Here is a 16,688-nt window from a genome sequence, read left to right as displayed (position 1 = left end):
AGTAACAACACGACGCTACCTACTCCATTCTAAAAAAAAAAAAAAAATCTACTCCAACTACTTTACTTGAGTAAATGAACTGAAAGTTAAAATAATTTTCAGTAACGATCAAATAATGTTTCAGATAAAAATGGTTTCAAGTTTATTTCAAATTCCAAAAGAAATTCAAATTGTACAATTGAGATTTTGCTTTTCAATATAATATGGAAAAAAATGAATCGAAATTCAGTTTATGTCATTCAAATTAACGTCTTCAAGTTTAGCGAATCAAATTTAAATATAAATGATTCAAAATCAGATTCTGGTGGCACAAATTTCAAGTCCGTCCATCCATCCATCCATCCATCCATCCATCCATCCATCCATCCATCCATCCATCCATCCATCCATCCATCCATCCATCCATCTTCTCTGTTTTGCTTATGCGTAGTCTGCTGCCAGCTGGTCAAAGTAGTCCGTGTCGGCGTAGAGCAAGAAGCCCGAGAACAAGCTGTCCGTCCAGCCCGGGTCGGCAAACAAACCATTCTGGTCGTGGTAAAAGATCTCTAGCCAGACGGCATCTTCAGAGTTGAGGAACATCACCGTAGAGCCCGAGGCCACGTCGTGGTTGCCCGTGTTGGCATCGAAGGTTTTGATGCGGTGCTGTCCATTGTGCATCAGAGCGATGGCCAAGTGTTTATTAGCGAGCGTGATGTGGTAAGTGAAAAAATAAATGCCAGGATATGCGCAGACGAACTTGCCCGTTTGGGGGTCGTAATGGCCGCCCTCATTGAGTAGGACCTTGTTGAACTTAATGGGGGTGTTCTCTGTCGGGTAGCTGTTGGTGATGCCGACCGAGAAAGCTGATTTGAGCGTAAGGCTTCCGCAATTGCATTTTCCCGGCACCCCGCGAATGCCGCGTTGCCCCTTTTGTCCTTTCTCGCCTTCGTGGCCCAGAGGGCCCGGTGGGCCTCCGTCTCCGTTCTCCCCCTCGGGACCTCGTTTCCCTGTAGGACCTCGCTCCCCTCGCTCGCCGATCTTACCTGTGGGTCCCACCCTGCCCTTTAAACCTAAAACACAAGAGTCGAGTTTTAGCATTCAGTACCGACGCAACTTTTATATGACAGCAATCCATTAATAATCCAGGGATGGATGACCATCAACTCAGAAGTAGTCTCTAACCACCACTTCCAACATTCAGGACATCTACAGCACTGTAACAGGATGAACTGCCAGGCTTCCAGGAACCTCCACAAGAGAGTTTTCCCTGTTGCCATAAGCCGAACAAGGGGCTTCTGAGGACCAGGCAAATAAAAAAGCAAATTAGCAGAACACATCCCCTTTAGCACATGGCTTTTCTCAGCACCGGTCGGCTATTTAAAGTAGACAACGGAGAGACATTTCCCTGAGGTGGCGTCACGCTCGAAATCACCAGAGAGCGCTGCCATGTTGACATTTTGAAACGGTCGGGCCAAATGATCTGTTCTCCAGCCGCCTCCGACTAAGAACTCTTTGAAAATGTCTACTCGCTGTGTGCTTTTGCGTGTTAAGATGAAATATATGCTTCATGGGGAACAGCTGTGTTCACTTCCTCAATAAAAATACTGTGTACAAAGCCATAAACAAGCATGACGAATGAAAACGTAATTATTTGGGCTTACGCGGCCATATCATTTCAAAAAGTATTTGAAAGCGTCGGGAAACTGATACCTGGGTCTCCCTTCTGTCCCTTCTCCCCTGTCCTGCCATCTCTGCCATCTCTTCCGGGGACGCCCGCGTTCCCGTCGGCTCCCGGAGTCCCGCTGGGGCCGGGCTTGCCGGGCGGTCCTGGCGCCCCCGGGACACTGCAGAGGAGACGCGGCGCTCCTTTCAGCAGCTGTCCGACGACACAGTGGCACAGGCACACGGCTCCCATCAAAGCCCACATCTTCACATCTGCACAGTCAAACGACAAAGCAGATTAACCAAAAGCACGGGACTACTTATCTTCACAAACAATCTCAATTCCAACCTACTGCCACCAGGCTAGTTTGCCGGCTAGCTCCTATCGACCAACCATCCGGCCGACCTAGCTACTTACCAAACTACTCTACCTTTCACCAGGAACATGTTATGGTGGAACATGCTTGAGTTCTCTACAAAAGTAGTCCGCCAATCTATTAGATGATGTTGTTCGGAGGAGGCCAGATGTGATTTTCACAATGAGAAGATTACGGCTGGACTCATTTTCTCACTCTCATCTTCTCAAGTGTGTGTGTGTGTTTGTGTGTGTGTGAGAGAGAGAGAGCTCAAAATGAAACCTCTTGTCCACCAGCCAACTGCTGCAGCCCTCGTGCCAAAACATTCCCGAGAGATGACATCACGCCAGGCAATATTTTTCTGTCCGTCCGGGGGAACCTCGGCATGCAGTTGCACTTGTGCAGACAGAAAGCCGAAGAGGAATGCAACAATCCCCATTGTGTGCAAGTTGCAACACAGTTGGGCTTCCATCCTGTCCGTCTGGCAAGCGTGCGGATGTCCGCCGGACCACGGAGGCTGCGGCCAGCAAATTGTTCTCCGTCCTCGCACGTTTGCCCACGTGGGTGTGAGAAAAGGGATCGATGCCGACAGAAGGATGGAGGAGGGAACACGTGTGTCGGCCCCGCAGGCGTAAATCAAATGTGGCGTGTGTAAACGCACTGGACAAGTTGAGCTGCACACAAACAGGAAGTGAGCATTGGACGGACAAAACAATTCTGATCGTCAGTGTGGCTCTGAAGAATGAAACCCCGCCTGAGCGTTTGCCTCCAAAACTGTGATGATGTCAGGGTTTGTTGACTCCAGAAATAGGCACAGAAACGACCATAAAGAGTTTGCATGCGTCATACTTGATTGGGTTTGCACTAAAAAATGTGTTCTTGCTTCCCACATGACTCTTGAAAGGCTAACAAAAGATTTTCAAACATACTTTGAATGCAGAGCCGCCGCTGCCTGGCCCTTCCTTTGACACGGATTCCCGCTGATATTTATTCCGTGGGTGGTGATGCCCGCCCCATCTGCCCACCCCTTTGCACGCTACTGCAACGCTTGCAAATGAGGTGGAAACACAGAGTTCACTGGATTGTTTCCAGGCCCCTCAGGAACACTTTTTTTAAATTATTTTTGGATTAGGATTAGTTCGAGATTAAATTTAAAATAGAAGTGGCAACAAACAACTTGAATCGCAATAATTCACAGCTCGTTGTTTGAAAAACACATCCAAGCCAATTGCATGTTTACCGATAACGTCATAATCATGTTCGAACCGGAGTAGCGAATCTGACCTACCCCCCATGCGGACGCCGTTCGTGTGCAGTTTCCCCTCTTATTCCGCAAACATGTTGTTGGCCTTTTTGCGTCCGTCAGACATGTGCGAGCGTCTTCTGGTGAGTCGGTGAGAGCAGCTGGATGGACTCCCTCTTTGGAATCCACCCTACGTCCCGGCGTCCATCCCGCCCACCCCTCGGCCCGGATCCACTCCCTACTCTGAGCCTCACTCCAGTTCTAAAGTGAAATGACGTCATCAATCCCGAACAAGCAGACGCACTCGAGACACACTTGACTTTTATCCATCTAGGTTCTGTACCAAGGGAAAATAATAAACAAATAAATAAATAAATAAATAAATAAATAAATATATAAATAAATATATAAATAAATAAATAAATAAATAAATAAATAAATAAATAATATTTATATAATATTATATTATTATATAATATTAAATCAAACGGCTATTGTGCTTTCGGTCCCGAAATGTATCCAAAGATCGGATTGTTTTTGGCGAATGACTAATTCGTTTTGTTGCTTATTAAAAGCTTTTCCCATCAGGAGCTCAGTTCATCGTTATTCTATTGGGTCAACGTGAACCACGTGACACTAAACCTCCGCGAACACACGGAAATCTGCAACCGATGCACAGGTTGAAACAGCCCGGTGACGCATTATCATTCCAAACTGTTAATAGTTGAGGTTTGTTACGGTGGTCGGTACGTGGTGTCATGTAACATGGGAATTGGGAAACAAATGGTGCAAGAGAATGAGTATGGATTGCTCCCAGGAATAAATTGGCAGGGCGGACATTCCAAATTTTAAACAGCAGATGGGGCAAAATCAGAGTTAAATAGTAGGGAGTGAATTGGCCAAACTGAAATTCCAAAATTTTCCAAAAGATGGTGCCAAATCGTAGCCAGAAACCAAAATTGAGCGTGGTCTGATCAATGGAACACACACGAGAGCACAAAGGTGGTTTTTATTATTCTTTTAATTGTATTTTATTTTACTAGCTTGGCTGAAATATATTCTGTAACCGCTTAAAGCAATATTATCACAGAATTGGACTAAGCTGCCCACCCTTATGAGAATAGGGGTGTGTTAAAAAGGGTAAAACAAATGAGTTCTTGGTTTTATTATTTCATTTTATTTTTATGTTTTATTTCAATTGCTTGGCTGAAATATATTCTGTAACGGCTTAAAGCAATATTATCACAGAATTGGACTAAGCTGCCCACCCTTATGAGAATAGGGGTGTGTTAAAAAGAGAAAAGAAAGAGATCAATTCAAAGGCTTTGATTTATTTTGATTTAATGGTTGACCAAAGTCTGACTTTAAAGTATTGGTTTTAAAAAGGAGAAGTAAAGAAAAGAGGAAGCAGGGTGCCTGCCAAGGGGGGTTTCCACAGAATTTCAGTGGAAAGAGTGAGCCGGAAACGAGCTGCCCGGAAAAACCGCAGGGGATGAGCGTGGGAAGCTGGACAGTATAGAAGCCGTAGGCGTGGGAAACTGGACAGTATAGAAGCCGTAGGCGTGGGAAAATGGACGGTATAGAGGCAAGCGGAAAAGGGAAGGGCCAGAAAAGTCTATAAAAAGGCCACCCTGGCCATCGACAGGGCTCTCTCCTGATCGCGGTCAAGTGAACAGAAGCCGATAGGAGTTTCAAGACTTTTTCCAAAGCCTTCGAGATTTTTGTGTGAGACGCAAGATTGCTGGCACGGATTAACTTGGATTCACTCAAAAGAATTGGACTGGACAATTTTGCTTGAGAAACTAGGTGAGAGGACCGACTCCTTCTGTATCTCCGTGCGGGAAGGGAGCCAAATTATCGGGGTAGTGGGATCCCCTCATGGCCAAAACTAGTTTCTAAATTAGATTTATAGAGATAAGATCGAATTGATCACTCGACTTTATTTCCACCAAAAAATAACCCCCAATTGGTACCCTCATTTTCCTCTTTTCTGATTTAATTGTTGCAATCAAAATTACTCCGGGATTGAATGATTGTATTTGCAAGGGCATCAGTGAGTGGAATTGTTCAGTTTTTGGAGGATTGTGATTTGTAATTTTATTTCAAGTTTCTTCAATAAAAAAGAGTTGTATATACTCATTTAATTCGTTGTGCGCTAATTTGTATAATTTATGCAGTCGATTGTTTGTGGATGGGTTGATGAGTCGATTTATTAACGGGAGATTTTAAGAATTAGAGACTAAAGAATCAGATTTATTTCCAAACTTTGTTTTTGCCATACTTCTGCTAATTTGATTTACTTCCGAAAAAAAGAGAAGTGGGCTTGCGGCTTTCGCAAAAGCAGAACGGGGCCGATCAAAAGTATTTAATTTACTCGGGCCGCGTCAAAAACTACTTTGAATGCTTCTAAGGGACTAAATTGCCTTCAGAATTTATTACCGGATAATAATAATAATTCGATTAAATCACTTGAACCCGTATTAAGTGAAATATCAGTTTGTCGGAAACAATAGAGTGCGAGGAAGCGCTTTTGCGGCTAAGTGGTTATATATGCCGTTAGGATTAGTTAATAATGTGATAAACTTATTCTTAAGCGCTGACATAGTCCTACTTCTGCTATTTGGACTGGCTCCCGGACAAAGGGGAAGTAGGCTCGCTCCTGCAGCAAAAGCGGAACGGGGCCTGAGCAAAAGTATTTAATTCACTCGGGCCGCATCAAGAGCCGCTTTGGATGATTTTGAGGGGTTAATTTGCCTTCAGAAGTAATTACGCCTGTACGGTTAAGTGTTTATATAGACAACATTGGAATTAGTGATTAATGTATTAAAGTTCTCTTTTCAACCCTATCATTGTCATACTGTAGTCAATCTGACTTTCCACTGAAAAAAGGGAAGTAATCTCGTTACTTCCCCAACCCGGCCACAGCAGGGCCATATTAAAAGTTACTTCGGCGAGAGCAGCGCTACGGGGCGCTATAGACTAACGAATCCCTGAGGCCTTAACAGAGGCATCTAAAAGCATCCGTAACGAATTACCAACATCAAACAAATGAAGGGAGCCATCATTACGGCGTGGTCATACCGGCGACTTGCCTCGAATTGAGTTACTCGGCTTGCGCGTCGGATGATTTAAGCGGGATTGACGTCGTATAGAAGTTAGGTTGATTCCAAGAGGATTAATTTGACTCGGGTGGTCAGCTGCGGACGAGTCCCTTCGCCCCGGCTTATCGAACCCGTTACCGGGGAGCCGGAGGCACTTTATTGGAAAGTGCACGTTTGACAGTGGCATTAGTATGAGTCAATATATTCAAACCGTAACTTGAATTGGTAGTCCCTCTATTTAAGTAGTTTTCTCAGACCGACACTTGGTCATCGCTTCTCGGCCTTTTGGCTAAGATCAAGTGTAGTATCTGTTCTTATCAGTTTAATATCTGATACGTCCCCTATCTGGGGACCATATATTAAATTGATTTTGGAACAGGGAGATGGAACAGGGGCTTGCTCCGTCCACTCCACGCATCGACCTGGTATTGCAGTACCTCCAGGAACGGTGCACTCCCTCTACTGGTAAAATCAAGAATAGGGTATTTGGGAAGTGTAAAGGAGGATTTGGCGCCCAATGTTGGGGAGGATAATACGCTAGATCTGGGGGTATATAGTGTACAAGATGGTGTATCGGTCAGAATACAGGAGGCAGCAAAGGACGTTTGGACACAGGGAATGGCCAAAAGGTAGATGGAGGGATGGACAGGTTTATTGAGTAGCAGGATTGAAGGTCATAATAGAATTGCAGATTGATAGAATTGCGGAATGATTGCGGAGTCTGCAATAACAAATAATAAGAATAAAGGTAAAGACAATCCCAAACTAAATATTTCAAATATGGCGCAAACATGCTTTAAATGACCCTAAAGGAAATACAGTATAATAACGTCGTTGCCAACGTACATAGTTGAATTCTAACGCTACGAGTGGCCGCATTATGCTTATCTCAATGACACTCATCGTAATGTGGGCAATCGGATGGTCTGGGGAGACCTCTAGTGATCGAAATGAGGAACAGGAATGGCGGCAACAGGAAAGTGTCTCTCGTCCGCGAATCCGCTCAGAGTGCCGTACAAGGACCCGAACTGACACGATGGCAACAAATACAAACAAATATACTTATTATACGACAACAACGATCTAGGGCTTACCTTTTGGTCATGAACTCGGCTTTTTTACTTGCTTCAACTATAACTAGAAAACTTCTACCCCACCATACCGCGAACTGCTCTCTTCCGGAGTGCCCTGCTCATGCGCAGAGAACGCCGCGTCACCCCATGGAATCACGTGACATGCGGAGCGGGAACACAAGGCAGAGCCGCTGCCAACACAGACATGCACATAGAACAACACAACATGCAAACGATGTTACAGCCTTCTGTAAAGGAAGCCATTGTATTCCGTCAGCTTCGTTCTCACAGGATAAAGCAGAAAGTCAATGACGTCTTGATGGGTGTTTGATTCAAAGTTCATGACGGCTCGACTTGAGCGGCAGCAAGGATATAAGTAACCGTTCTAAAATATAATCAAAATGTCTTTCTTTGCTTGACATTTCCCTATCATTGTTCCAGGAATTTTTAGTACGATCCCTGTTCTCAAATTTTGAAGAAAATGTCATTTTCTAAATTTGTTCAGAAAAGAAAAATATATATATATATCTTTCTGCGGTAATGTTGGAGATTTTCAATAAATACAAATTCATAGGGTTCTCAGGTGAAAAGAGGCAATGCATGATGGGCATGTTTTACTTCATTTATTATGGATGGTGCCATCACCACTAGATGGCGACTATAAGAAAAAGGAGGCATTGCATGATGGGCATGTTTTTACTTCATTTATTATGGTTTATTGTAGTTGCTGGCATCACCACTAGATGGCGACTATAAGAAAAAGGAGGCGTTGCATGATGGGCATGTTTTTACTTCATTTATTATGGTTTATTGTAGTGGCTGGCATCACCACTAGATGGCGACTATAAGAGAAAGGAGGCAATGCATGATGGGCATGTTTTTACACGATGTTATTTTTCGTGATTGATGTTTTCTTTAACAGCAGTAGGTGGCTCCGCTCTCGCAGAGCATCAAAAAATTCAGATAAACTCTTGTTGTTCCTCCCCACGGAAATCTTTAGTAAAAGGCGAAAGATTTATACGAGCTGAAGAGAAACAAGAGTGAACTACGGAGTCGGGGCAAAACGGGTCACCCCATTGCTGGTCTCACCAGATTAACAGGCGGTCTCACGCTGAAATTGCAGCAAGCATTTCTTCTAATACAAACAATAGACGTTCATAGATTTACTACACTTAGAAGGACTCAACCTAAATAGACAGTTTAAACGAGTATTTTGTGTTCATCAATGTGCATCGATGCACAGGTTGAAACAGCCCGGTGACGCATTATCATTCCAAACTGTTAATAGTTGAGGTTTGTTACGGTGGTCGGTACGTGGCATTAGTATGAGTCAATATATTCAAACCGTAACTTGAATTGGTAGTCCCTCTATTTAAGTAGTTTTCTCAGACCGACACTTGGTCATCGCTTCTCGGCCTTTTGGCTAAGATCAAGTGTAGTATCTGTTCTTATCAGTTTAATATCTGATACGTCCCCTATCCGGGGACCATATATTAAATTGATTTTTGGAACAGGGAGATGGAACAGGGGCTTGCTCCGTCCACTCCACGCATCGACCTGGTATTGCAGTACCTCCAGGAACGGTGCACCCCCTCTACTGGTAAAATCAAGAATAGGGTATTCGGGAAGCCATTGTATTCCGTTAGCTTCGTTCTCACAGGATAAAGCAGAAAGTCAATGACGTCTTGATGGGGGTTTGATTCCAAGTTCATGACGGCTCGACTTGAGCGGCAGCAAGGATATAAGTAACCGTTCTAAAATATAATCAAAATGTCTTTCTTTGCTTGACATTTCCCTATCATTGTTCCAGGAATTTTTAGTACGATCCGTGTTCTCAAATTTTGAAGAAAATGTCATTTTCTAAATTTGTTCAGAAAAATATATATATCTATCTTTCTGCTGTAATGTTGGAGATTTTCAATAAATACAAATTCATAGGGTTCTCAGGTGAAAAGAGGCAATGCATGATTGGCATGTTTTACTTCATTTATTATGGATGCTGCCATCACCACTAGATGGCGACTATAAGAAAAAGGAGGCATTGCATGATGGGCATGTTTTTACTTCATTTATTATGGTTTATTGTAGTTGCTGGCATCACCACTAGATGGCGACTATAAGAAAAAGGAGGCGTTGCATGATGGGCATGTTTTTACTTCATTTATTATGGTTTATTGTAGTGGCTGGCATCACCACTAGATGGCGACTATAAGAGAAAGGAGGCAATGCATGATGGGCATGTTTTTACATGATGTTATTTTTCGTGATTGATGTTTTCTTTAACAGCAGTAGGTGGCTCCGCTCTCGCAGAGCATCAAAAAATTCAGATAAACTCTTGTTGTTCCTCCCCACGGAAATCTTTAGTAAAAGGCGAAAGATTTATACGAGCTGAAGAGAAACAAGAGTGAACTACGGAGTCGGGGCAAAACGGGTCACCCCATTGCTGGTCTCACCAGATTAACAGGCGGTCTCACGCTGAAATTGCAGCAAGCATTTCTTCTAATACAAACAATAGACGTTCATAGATTTACTACACTTAGAAGGACTCAACCTAAATAGACAGTTTAAACGAGTATTTTGTGTTCATCAATGTGCATCGATGCACAGGTTGAAACAGCCCGGTGACGCATTATCATTCCAAACTGTTAATAGTTGAGGTTTGTTACGGTGGTCGGTACGTGGCATTAGTATGAGTCAATATATTCAAACCGTAACTTGAATTGGTAGTCCCTCTATTTAAGTAGTTTTCTCAGACCGACACTTGGTCATCGCTTCTCGGCCTTTTGGCTAAGACCAAGTGTAGTATCTGTTCTTATCAGTTTTATATCTGATACGTCCCCTATCCGGGGACCATATATTAAATTGATTTTTGGAACAGGGAGATGGAACAGGGGCTTGCTCCGTCCACTCCACGCATCGACCTGGTATTGCAGTACCTCCAGGAACGGTGCACCCCCTCTACTGGTAAAATCAAGAATAGGGTATTTGGGAAGCCATTGTATTCCGTCAGCTTCGTTCTCACAGGATAAAGCAGAAAGTCAATGACGTCTTGATGGGGGTTTGATTCCAAGTTCATGACGGCTCGACTTGAGCGGCAGCAAGGATATAAGTAACCGTTTTAAAATATAATCAGAATGTCTTTCTATGCTTGACATTTCCCTATCATTGTTCCAGGAATTTTTAGTACGATCCCTGTTCTCAAATTTTGAAGAAAATGTCATTTTCTAAATTTGTTCAGAAAAGAAAAAAATATATATATATCTTTCTGCGGTAATGTTGGAGATTTTCAATAAATACAAATTCATAGGGTTCTCAGGTGAAAAAAGGCAATGCATGATGGGCATGTTTTACTTCATTTATTATGGATGCTGCCATCACCACTAGATGGCGACTATAAGAAAAAGGAGGCATTGCATGATGGGCATGTTTTTACTTCATTTATTATGGTTTATTGTAGTTGCTGGCATCACCACTAGATGGCGACTATAAGAAAAAGGAGGCGTTGCATGATGGGCATGTTTTTACTTCATTTATTATGGTTTATTGTAGTGGCTGGCATCACCACTAGATGGCGACTATAAGAGAAAGGAGGCAATGCATGATGGGCATGTTTTTACATGATGTTATTTTTCGTGATTGATGTTTTCTTTAACAGCAGTAGGTGGCTCCGCTCTCGCAGAGCATCAAAAAATTCAGATAAACTCTTGTTGTTCCTCCCCACGGAAATCTTTAGTAAAAGGCGAAAGATTTATACGAGCTGAAGAGAAACAAGAGTGAACTACGGAGTTGGGGCAAAACGGGTCACCCCATTGCTGGTCTCACCAGATTAACAGGCGGTCTCACGCTGAAATTGCAGCAAGCATTTCTTCTAATACAAACAATAGACGTTCATAGATTTACTACACTTAGAAGGACTCAACCTAAATAGACAGTTTAAATGTGCATGTCAATGTGCATCGATGCACAGGTTGAAACAGCCCGGTGACGCATTATCATTCCAAACTGTTAATAGTTGAGGTTTGTTACGGTGGTCGGTACGTGGCATTAGTATGAGTCAATATATTCAAACCGTAACTTGAATTGGTAGTCCCTCTATTTAAGTAGTTTTCTCAGACTACACTTGGTCATCGCTTCTCGGCCTTTTGGCTAAGATCAAGTGTAGTATCTGTTCTTATCAGTTTAATATCTGATACGTCCCCTATCCGGGGACCATATATTAAATTGATTTTTGGAACAGGGAGATGGAACAGGGGCTTGCTCCGTCCACTCCACGCATCGACCTGGTATTGCAGTACCTCCAGGAACGGTGCACCCCCTCTACTGGTAAAATCAAGAATAGGGTATTCGGGAAGCCATTGTATTCCGTTAGCTTCATTCTCACAGGATAAAGCAGAAAGTCAATGACGTCTTGATGGGGGTTTGATTCCAAGTTCATGACGGCTCGACTTGAGCGGCAGCAAGGATATAAGTAACCGTTCTAAAATATAATCAAAATGTCTTTCTTTGCTTGACATTTCCCTATCATTGTTCCAGGAATTTTTAGTACGATCCCTGTTCTCAAATTTTGAAGAAAATGTCATTTTCTAAATTTGTTCAGAAAAGAAAAATATATATATATATCTTTCTGCGGTAATGTTGGAGATTTTCAATAAATACAAATTCATAGGGTTCTCAGGTGAAAAAAGGCAATGCATGTTTTACTTCATTTATTATGGATGCTGCCATCACCACTAGATGGCGACTATAAGAAAAAGGAGGCATTGCATGATGGGCATGTTTTTACTTCATTTATTATGGTTTATTGTAGTTGCTGGCATCACCACTAGATGGCGACTATAAGAAAAAAGGAGGCGTTGCATGATGGGCATGTTTTTACTTCATTTATTATGGTCTATTGTAGTGGCTGGCATCACCACTAGATGGCGACTATAAGAGAAAGGAGGCAATGCATGATGGGCATGTTTTTTACATGATGTTATTTTTCGTGATTGATGTTTTCTTTAACAGCAGTAGGTGGCTCCGCTCTCGCAGAGCATCAAAAAATTTAGATAAACTCTTGTTGTTCCTCCCCACGGAAATCTTTAGTAAAAGGCGAAAGATTTATACGAGCTGAAGAGAAACAAGAGTGAACTACGGAGTCGGGGCAAAACGGGTCACCCCATTGCTGGTCTCACCAGATTAACAGGCGGTCTCACGCTGAAATTGCAGCAAGCATTTCTTCTAATACAAACAATAGACGTTCATAGATTTACTACACTTAGAAGGACTCAACCTAAATAGACAGTTTAAACGAGTATTTTGTGTTCATCAATGTGCATCGATGCACAGGTTGAAACAGCCCGGTGACGCATTATCATTCCAAACTGTTAATAGTTGAGGTTTGTTACGGTGGTCGGTACGTGGCATTAGTGTGAGTCAATATATTCAAACCGTAACTTGAATTGGTAGTCCCTCTATTTAAGTAGTTTTCTCAGACCGTCACTTGGTCATCGCTTCTCGGCCTTTTGGCTAAGATCAAGTGTAGTATCTGTTCTTATCAGTTTAATATCTGATACGTCCCCTATCCGGGGACCATATATTAAATTGATTTTTGGAACAGGGAGATGGAACAGGGGCTTGCTCCGTCCACTCCACGCATCGACCTGGTATTGCAGTATCTCCAGGAACGGTGCACCCCCTCTACTGGTAAAATCAAGAATAGGGTATTTGGGAAGCCATTGTATTCCGTCAGCTTCGTTCTCACAGGATAAAGCAGAAAATCAATGACGTCTTGATGGGGGTTTGATTCCAAGTTCATGACGGCTCGACTTGAGCGGCAGCAAGGATATAAGTAACCGTTTTAAAATATAATCAGAATGTCTTTCTATGCTTGACATTTCCCTATCATTGTTCCAGGAATTTTTAGTACGATCCCTGTTCTCAAATTTTGAAGAAAATGTCATTTTCTAAATTTGTTCAGAAAAGAAAAATATATATATATATCTTTCTGCGGTAATGTTGGAGATTTTCAATAAATACAAATTCATAGGGTTCTCAGGTGAAAAAAGGCAATGCATGATGGGCATGTTTTACTTCATTTATTATGGATGCTGCCATCACCACTAGATGGCGACTATAAGAAAAAGGAGGCATTGCATGATGGGCATGTTTTTACTTCATTTATTATGGTTTATTGTAGTTGCTGGCATCACCACTAGATGGCGACTATAAGAAAAAAGGAGGCATTGCATGATGGGCATGTTTTTACTTCATTTATTATGGTCTATTGTAGTGGCTGGCATCACCACTAGATGGCGACTATAAGAGAAAGGAGGCAATGCATGATGGGCATGTTTTTACATGATGTTATTTTTCGTGATTGATGTTTTCTTTAACAGCAGTAGGTGGGGCTCCGCTCTCGCAGAGCATCAAAAAATTCAGATAAACTCTTGTTGTTCCTCCCCACGGAAATCTTTAGTAAAAGGCGAAAGATTTATACGAGCTGAAGAGAAACAAGAGTGAACTACGGAGTCGGGGCAAAACGGGTCACCCCATTGCTGGTCTCACCAGATTAACAGGCGGTCTCACGCTGAAATTGCAGCAAGCATTTCTTCTAATACAAACAATAGACGTTCATAGATTTACTACACTTAGAAGGACTCAACCTTAATAGACAGTTTAAACGAGTATTTTGTGTTCATCAATGTGCATCGATGCACAGGTTGAAACAGCCCGGTGACGCATTATCATTCCAAACTGTTAATAGTTGAGGTTTGTTACGGTGGTCGGTACGTGGCATTAGTATGAGTCAATATATTCAAACCGTAACTTGAATTGGTAGTCCCTCTATTTAAGTAGTTTTCTCAGACCGACACTTGGTCATCGCTTCTCGGCCTTTTGGCTAAGATCAAGTGTAGTATCTGTTCTTATCAGTTTAATATCTGATACGTCCCCTATCCGGGGACCATATATTAAATTGATTTTTGGAACAGGGAGATGGAACAGGGGCTTGCTCCGTCCACTCCACGCATCGACCTGGTATTGCAGTACCTCCAGGAACGGTGCACCCCCTCTACTGGTAAAATCAAGAATAGGGTATTCGGGAAGCCATTGTATTCCGTTAGCTTCGTTCTCACAGGATAAAGCAGAAAGTCAATGACGTCTTGATGGGGGTTTGATTCCAAGTTCATGACGGCTCGACTTGAGCGGCAGCAAGGATATAAGTAACCGTTCTAAAATATAATCAAAATGTCTTTCTTTGCTTGACATTTCCCTATCATTGTTCCAGAATTTTTAGTACGATCCCTGTTCTCAAATTTTGAAGAAAATGTCATTTTCTAAATTTGTTCAGAAAAGAAAAAAAATATATATATATCTTTCTGCGGTAATGTTGGAGATTTTCAATAAATACAAATTCATAGGGTTCTCAGGTGAAAAGAGGCAATGCATGATGGGCATGTTTTACTTCATTTATTATGGATGCTGCCATCACCACTAGATGGCGACTATAAGAAAAAGGAGGCATTGCATGATGGGCATGTTTTTACTTCATTTATTATGGTTTATTGTAGTTGCTGGCATCACCACTAGATGGCGACTATAAGAAAAAAGGAGGCATTGCATGATGGGCATGTTTTTACTTCATTTATTATGGTCTATTGTAGTGGCTGGCATCACCACTAGATGGCGACTATAAGAGAAAGGAGGCAATGCATGATGGGCATGTTTTTACATGATGTTATTTTTCGTGATTGATGTTTTCTTTAACAGCAGTAGGTGGCTCCGCTCTCGCAGAGCATCAAAAAATTCAGATAAACTCTTGTTGTTCCTCCCCACGGAAATCTTTAGTAAAAGGCGAAAGATTTATACGAGCTGAAGAGAAACAAGAGTGAACTACGGAGTCGGGGCAAAACGGGTCACCCCATTGCTGGTCTCACCAGATTAACAGGCGGTCTCACGCTGAAATTGCAGCAAGCATTTCTTCTAATACAAACAATAGACGTTCATAGATTTACTACACTTAGAAGGACTCAACCTAAATAGACAGTTTAAACGAGTATTTTGTGTTCATCAATGTGCATCGATGCACAGGTTGAAACAGCCCGGTGACGCATTATCATTCCAAACTGTTAATAGTTGAGGTTTGTTACGGTGGTCGGTACGTGGCATTAGTGTGAGTCAATATATTCAAACCGTAACTTGAATTGGTAGTCCCTCTATTTAAGTAGTTTTCTCAGACCGTCACTTGGTCATCGCTTCTCGGCCTTTTGGCTAAGATCAAGTGTAGTATCTGTTCTTATCAGTTTAATATCTGATACGTCCCCTATCCGGGGACCATATATTAAATTGATTTATGGAACAGGGCGATGGAACAGGGGCTTGCTCTGTCCACTCCACGCATCGACCTGGTATTGCAGTATCTCCAGGAACGGTGCACCCCCTCTACTGGTAAAATCAAGAATAGGGTATTCGGGAAGCCATTGTATTCCGTTAGCTTCGTTCTCACAGGATAAAGCAGAAAGTCAATGACGTCTTGATGGGGGTTTGATTCCAAGTTCATGACGGCTCGACTTGAGCGGCAGCAAGGATATAAGTAACCGTTCTAAAATATAATCAAAATGTCTTTCTTTGCTTGACATTTCCCTATCATTGTTCCAGGAATTTTTAGTACGATCCCTGTTCTCAAATTTTGAAGAAAATGTCATTTTCTAAATTTGTTCAGAAAAGAAAAAAAAAAATATATATATCTTTCTGCGGTAATGTTGGAGATTTTCAATAAATACAAATTCATAGGGTTCTCAGGTGAAAAGAGGCAATGCATGATGGGCATGTTTTACTTCATTTATTATGGATGCTGCCATCACCACTAGATGGCGACTATAAGAAAAAGGAGGCATTGCATGATGGGCATGTTTTTACTTCATTTATTATGGTTATACTTGCAGTTAGCTTCCGTGCCACACGAGGGCCACCTTTTTATTCTTAGTAATTAATTTCCCTCGTGACAGGTCACTTAGAGGGGTTGTTTTAGAGGGCGGGGTGAAGTCCCACTTAGTAAGGAAGAAAGTAATATTTTAAAAATGTATTTATTATTTTTTTTCCTTTGCACCTTACTGTATGATCCTGTATTTACTCTTGCAAATGTGGATTTTCCTGGATTGGCCTTTCTGACTCTAAACCTGTTTCGTTAAAGCGTATATGCCGTTACGCCGCTGGATGGCAGCAGCATTGACTTCCGCGCCTGACCACAAAAAAGAACTGGAAGTGAGTGTTGCGCAGGAAAAGAAGCAATGCA

The 16,688-nt window shown here is 42.2% G+C and overlaps 2 protein-coding genes and 13 non-coding genes across 19 annotated transcripts in view; 8 read left to right on the top strand and 7 right to left on the bottom strand.

Annotated features, from left to right (window-relative positions):
- Window positions 1–113: 113 nt before the first annotated feature.
- LOC133166571 (complement C1q tumor necrosis factor-related protein 7) lies at window positions 114–7,661 on the bottom strand. 4 transcript variants are annotated; one of them, XM_061296561.1, is made up of 4 exons: window positions 7,436–7,661; window positions 3,286–3,577; window positions 1,690–1,914; window positions 114–1,049 (listed from the first exon to the last, which is right to left on the bottom strand). In XM_061296561.1, the coding sequence occupies exons 2-4, from the start codon at window positions 3,290–3,292 to the stop codon at window positions 421–423; spliced, it is 861 nt and encodes a 286-aa protein (XP_061152545.1). In that variant the 5' UTR covers window positions 3,293–3,577; window positions 7,436–7,661; the 3' UTR covers window positions 114–420. The 4 variants fall into 4 exon arrangements, with proteins under 4 accessions (XP_061152545.1, XP_061152546.1, XP_061152544.1 ...); XM_061296562.1 differs by lacking the exon at window positions 3,286–3,577 and adding an exon at window positions 2,060–2,671; XM_061296560.1 differs by lacking the exon at window positions 3,286–3,577 and adding an exon at window positions 2,280–2,671.
- Window positions 4,628–16,688, top strand: part of ndnf (neuron-derived neurotrophic factor) — a 37,878-nt gene continuing 25,817 nt past the window's right edge. Inside the window, exons 1-2 of one of the 2 annotated variants that reach the window (XM_061296558.1) lie at window positions 4,628–5,046; window positions 16,587–16,657. The gene's annotated coding sequence lies outside the window, so the exon portion shown is untranslated. The remainder of the gene's footprint in view (window positions 5,047–16,586; window positions 16,658–16,688) is intronic. The other variant, XM_061296559.1, reaches the window with a different exon arrangement.
- On the top strand, window positions 6,611–6,800 carry LOC133167589 (U2 spliceosomal RNA). The gene has a single exon (XR_009718047.1). It is a non-coding gene; the product is annotated as a U2 spliceosomal RNA (small nuclear RNA).
- LOC133167620 (U5 spliceosomal RNA) lies at window positions 8,345–8,458 on the bottom strand. The gene has a single exon (XR_009718075.1). It is a non-coding gene; the product is annotated as a U5 spliceosomal RNA (small nuclear RNA).
- LOC133167584 (U2 spliceosomal RNA) lies at window positions 8,818–9,008 on the top strand. Its single transcript, XR_009718042.1, has one exon. It is a non-coding gene; the product is annotated as a U2 spliceosomal RNA (small nuclear RNA).
- On the bottom strand, window positions 9,709–9,822 carry LOC133167618 (U5 spliceosomal RNA). The gene has a single exon (XR_009718074.1). It is a non-coding gene; the product is annotated as a U5 spliceosomal RNA (small nuclear RNA).
- Window positions 10,182–10,372, top strand: LOC133167590 (U2 spliceosomal RNA). Its single transcript, XR_009718048.1, has one exon. It is a non-coding gene; the product is annotated as a U2 spliceosomal RNA (small nuclear RNA).
- Window positions 11,078–11,191, bottom strand: LOC133167617 (U5 spliceosomal RNA). Its single transcript, XR_009718073.1, has one exon. It is a non-coding gene; the product is annotated as a U5 spliceosomal RNA (small nuclear RNA).
- On the top strand, window positions 11,541–11,731 carry LOC133167582 (U2 spliceosomal RNA). The gene has a single exon (XR_009718041.1). It is a non-coding gene; the product is annotated as a U2 spliceosomal RNA (small nuclear RNA).
- On the bottom strand, window positions 12,430–12,543 carry LOC133167613 (U5 spliceosomal RNA). Its single transcript, XR_009718069.1, has one exon. It is a non-coding gene; the product is annotated as a U5 spliceosomal RNA (small nuclear RNA).
- On the top strand, window positions 12,903–13,093 carry LOC133167588 (U2 spliceosomal RNA). The gene has a single exon (XR_009718046.1). It is a non-coding gene; the product is annotated as a U2 spliceosomal RNA (small nuclear RNA).
- Window positions 13,802–13,915, bottom strand: LOC133167616 (U5 spliceosomal RNA). Its single transcript, XR_009718072.1, has one exon. It is a non-coding gene; the product is annotated as a U5 spliceosomal RNA (small nuclear RNA).
- Window positions 14,275–14,465, top strand: LOC133167581 (U2 spliceosomal RNA). The gene has a single exon (XR_009718040.1). It is a non-coding gene; the product is annotated as a U2 spliceosomal RNA (small nuclear RNA).
- On the bottom strand, window positions 15,172–15,285 carry LOC133167615 (U5 spliceosomal RNA). The gene has a single exon (XR_009718071.1). It is a non-coding gene; the product is annotated as a U5 spliceosomal RNA (small nuclear RNA).
- LOC133167591 (U2 spliceosomal RNA) lies at window positions 15,645–15,835 on the top strand. Its single transcript, XR_009718049.1, has one exon. It is a non-coding gene; the product is annotated as a U2 spliceosomal RNA (small nuclear RNA).

The sequence above is a fragment of the Syngnathus typhle genome, linkage group LG14 (assembly GCF_033458585.1).
Source record: "Syngnathus typhle isolate RoL2023-S1 ecotype Sweden linkage group LG14, RoL_Styp_1.0, whole genome shotgun sequence".
Lineage (NCBI taxonomy): Eukaryota > Metazoa > Chordata > Actinopteri > Syngnathiformes > Syngnathidae > Syngnathus > Syngnathus typhle.
This window is presented reverse-complemented; position numbering and strand designations above follow the sequence as displayed.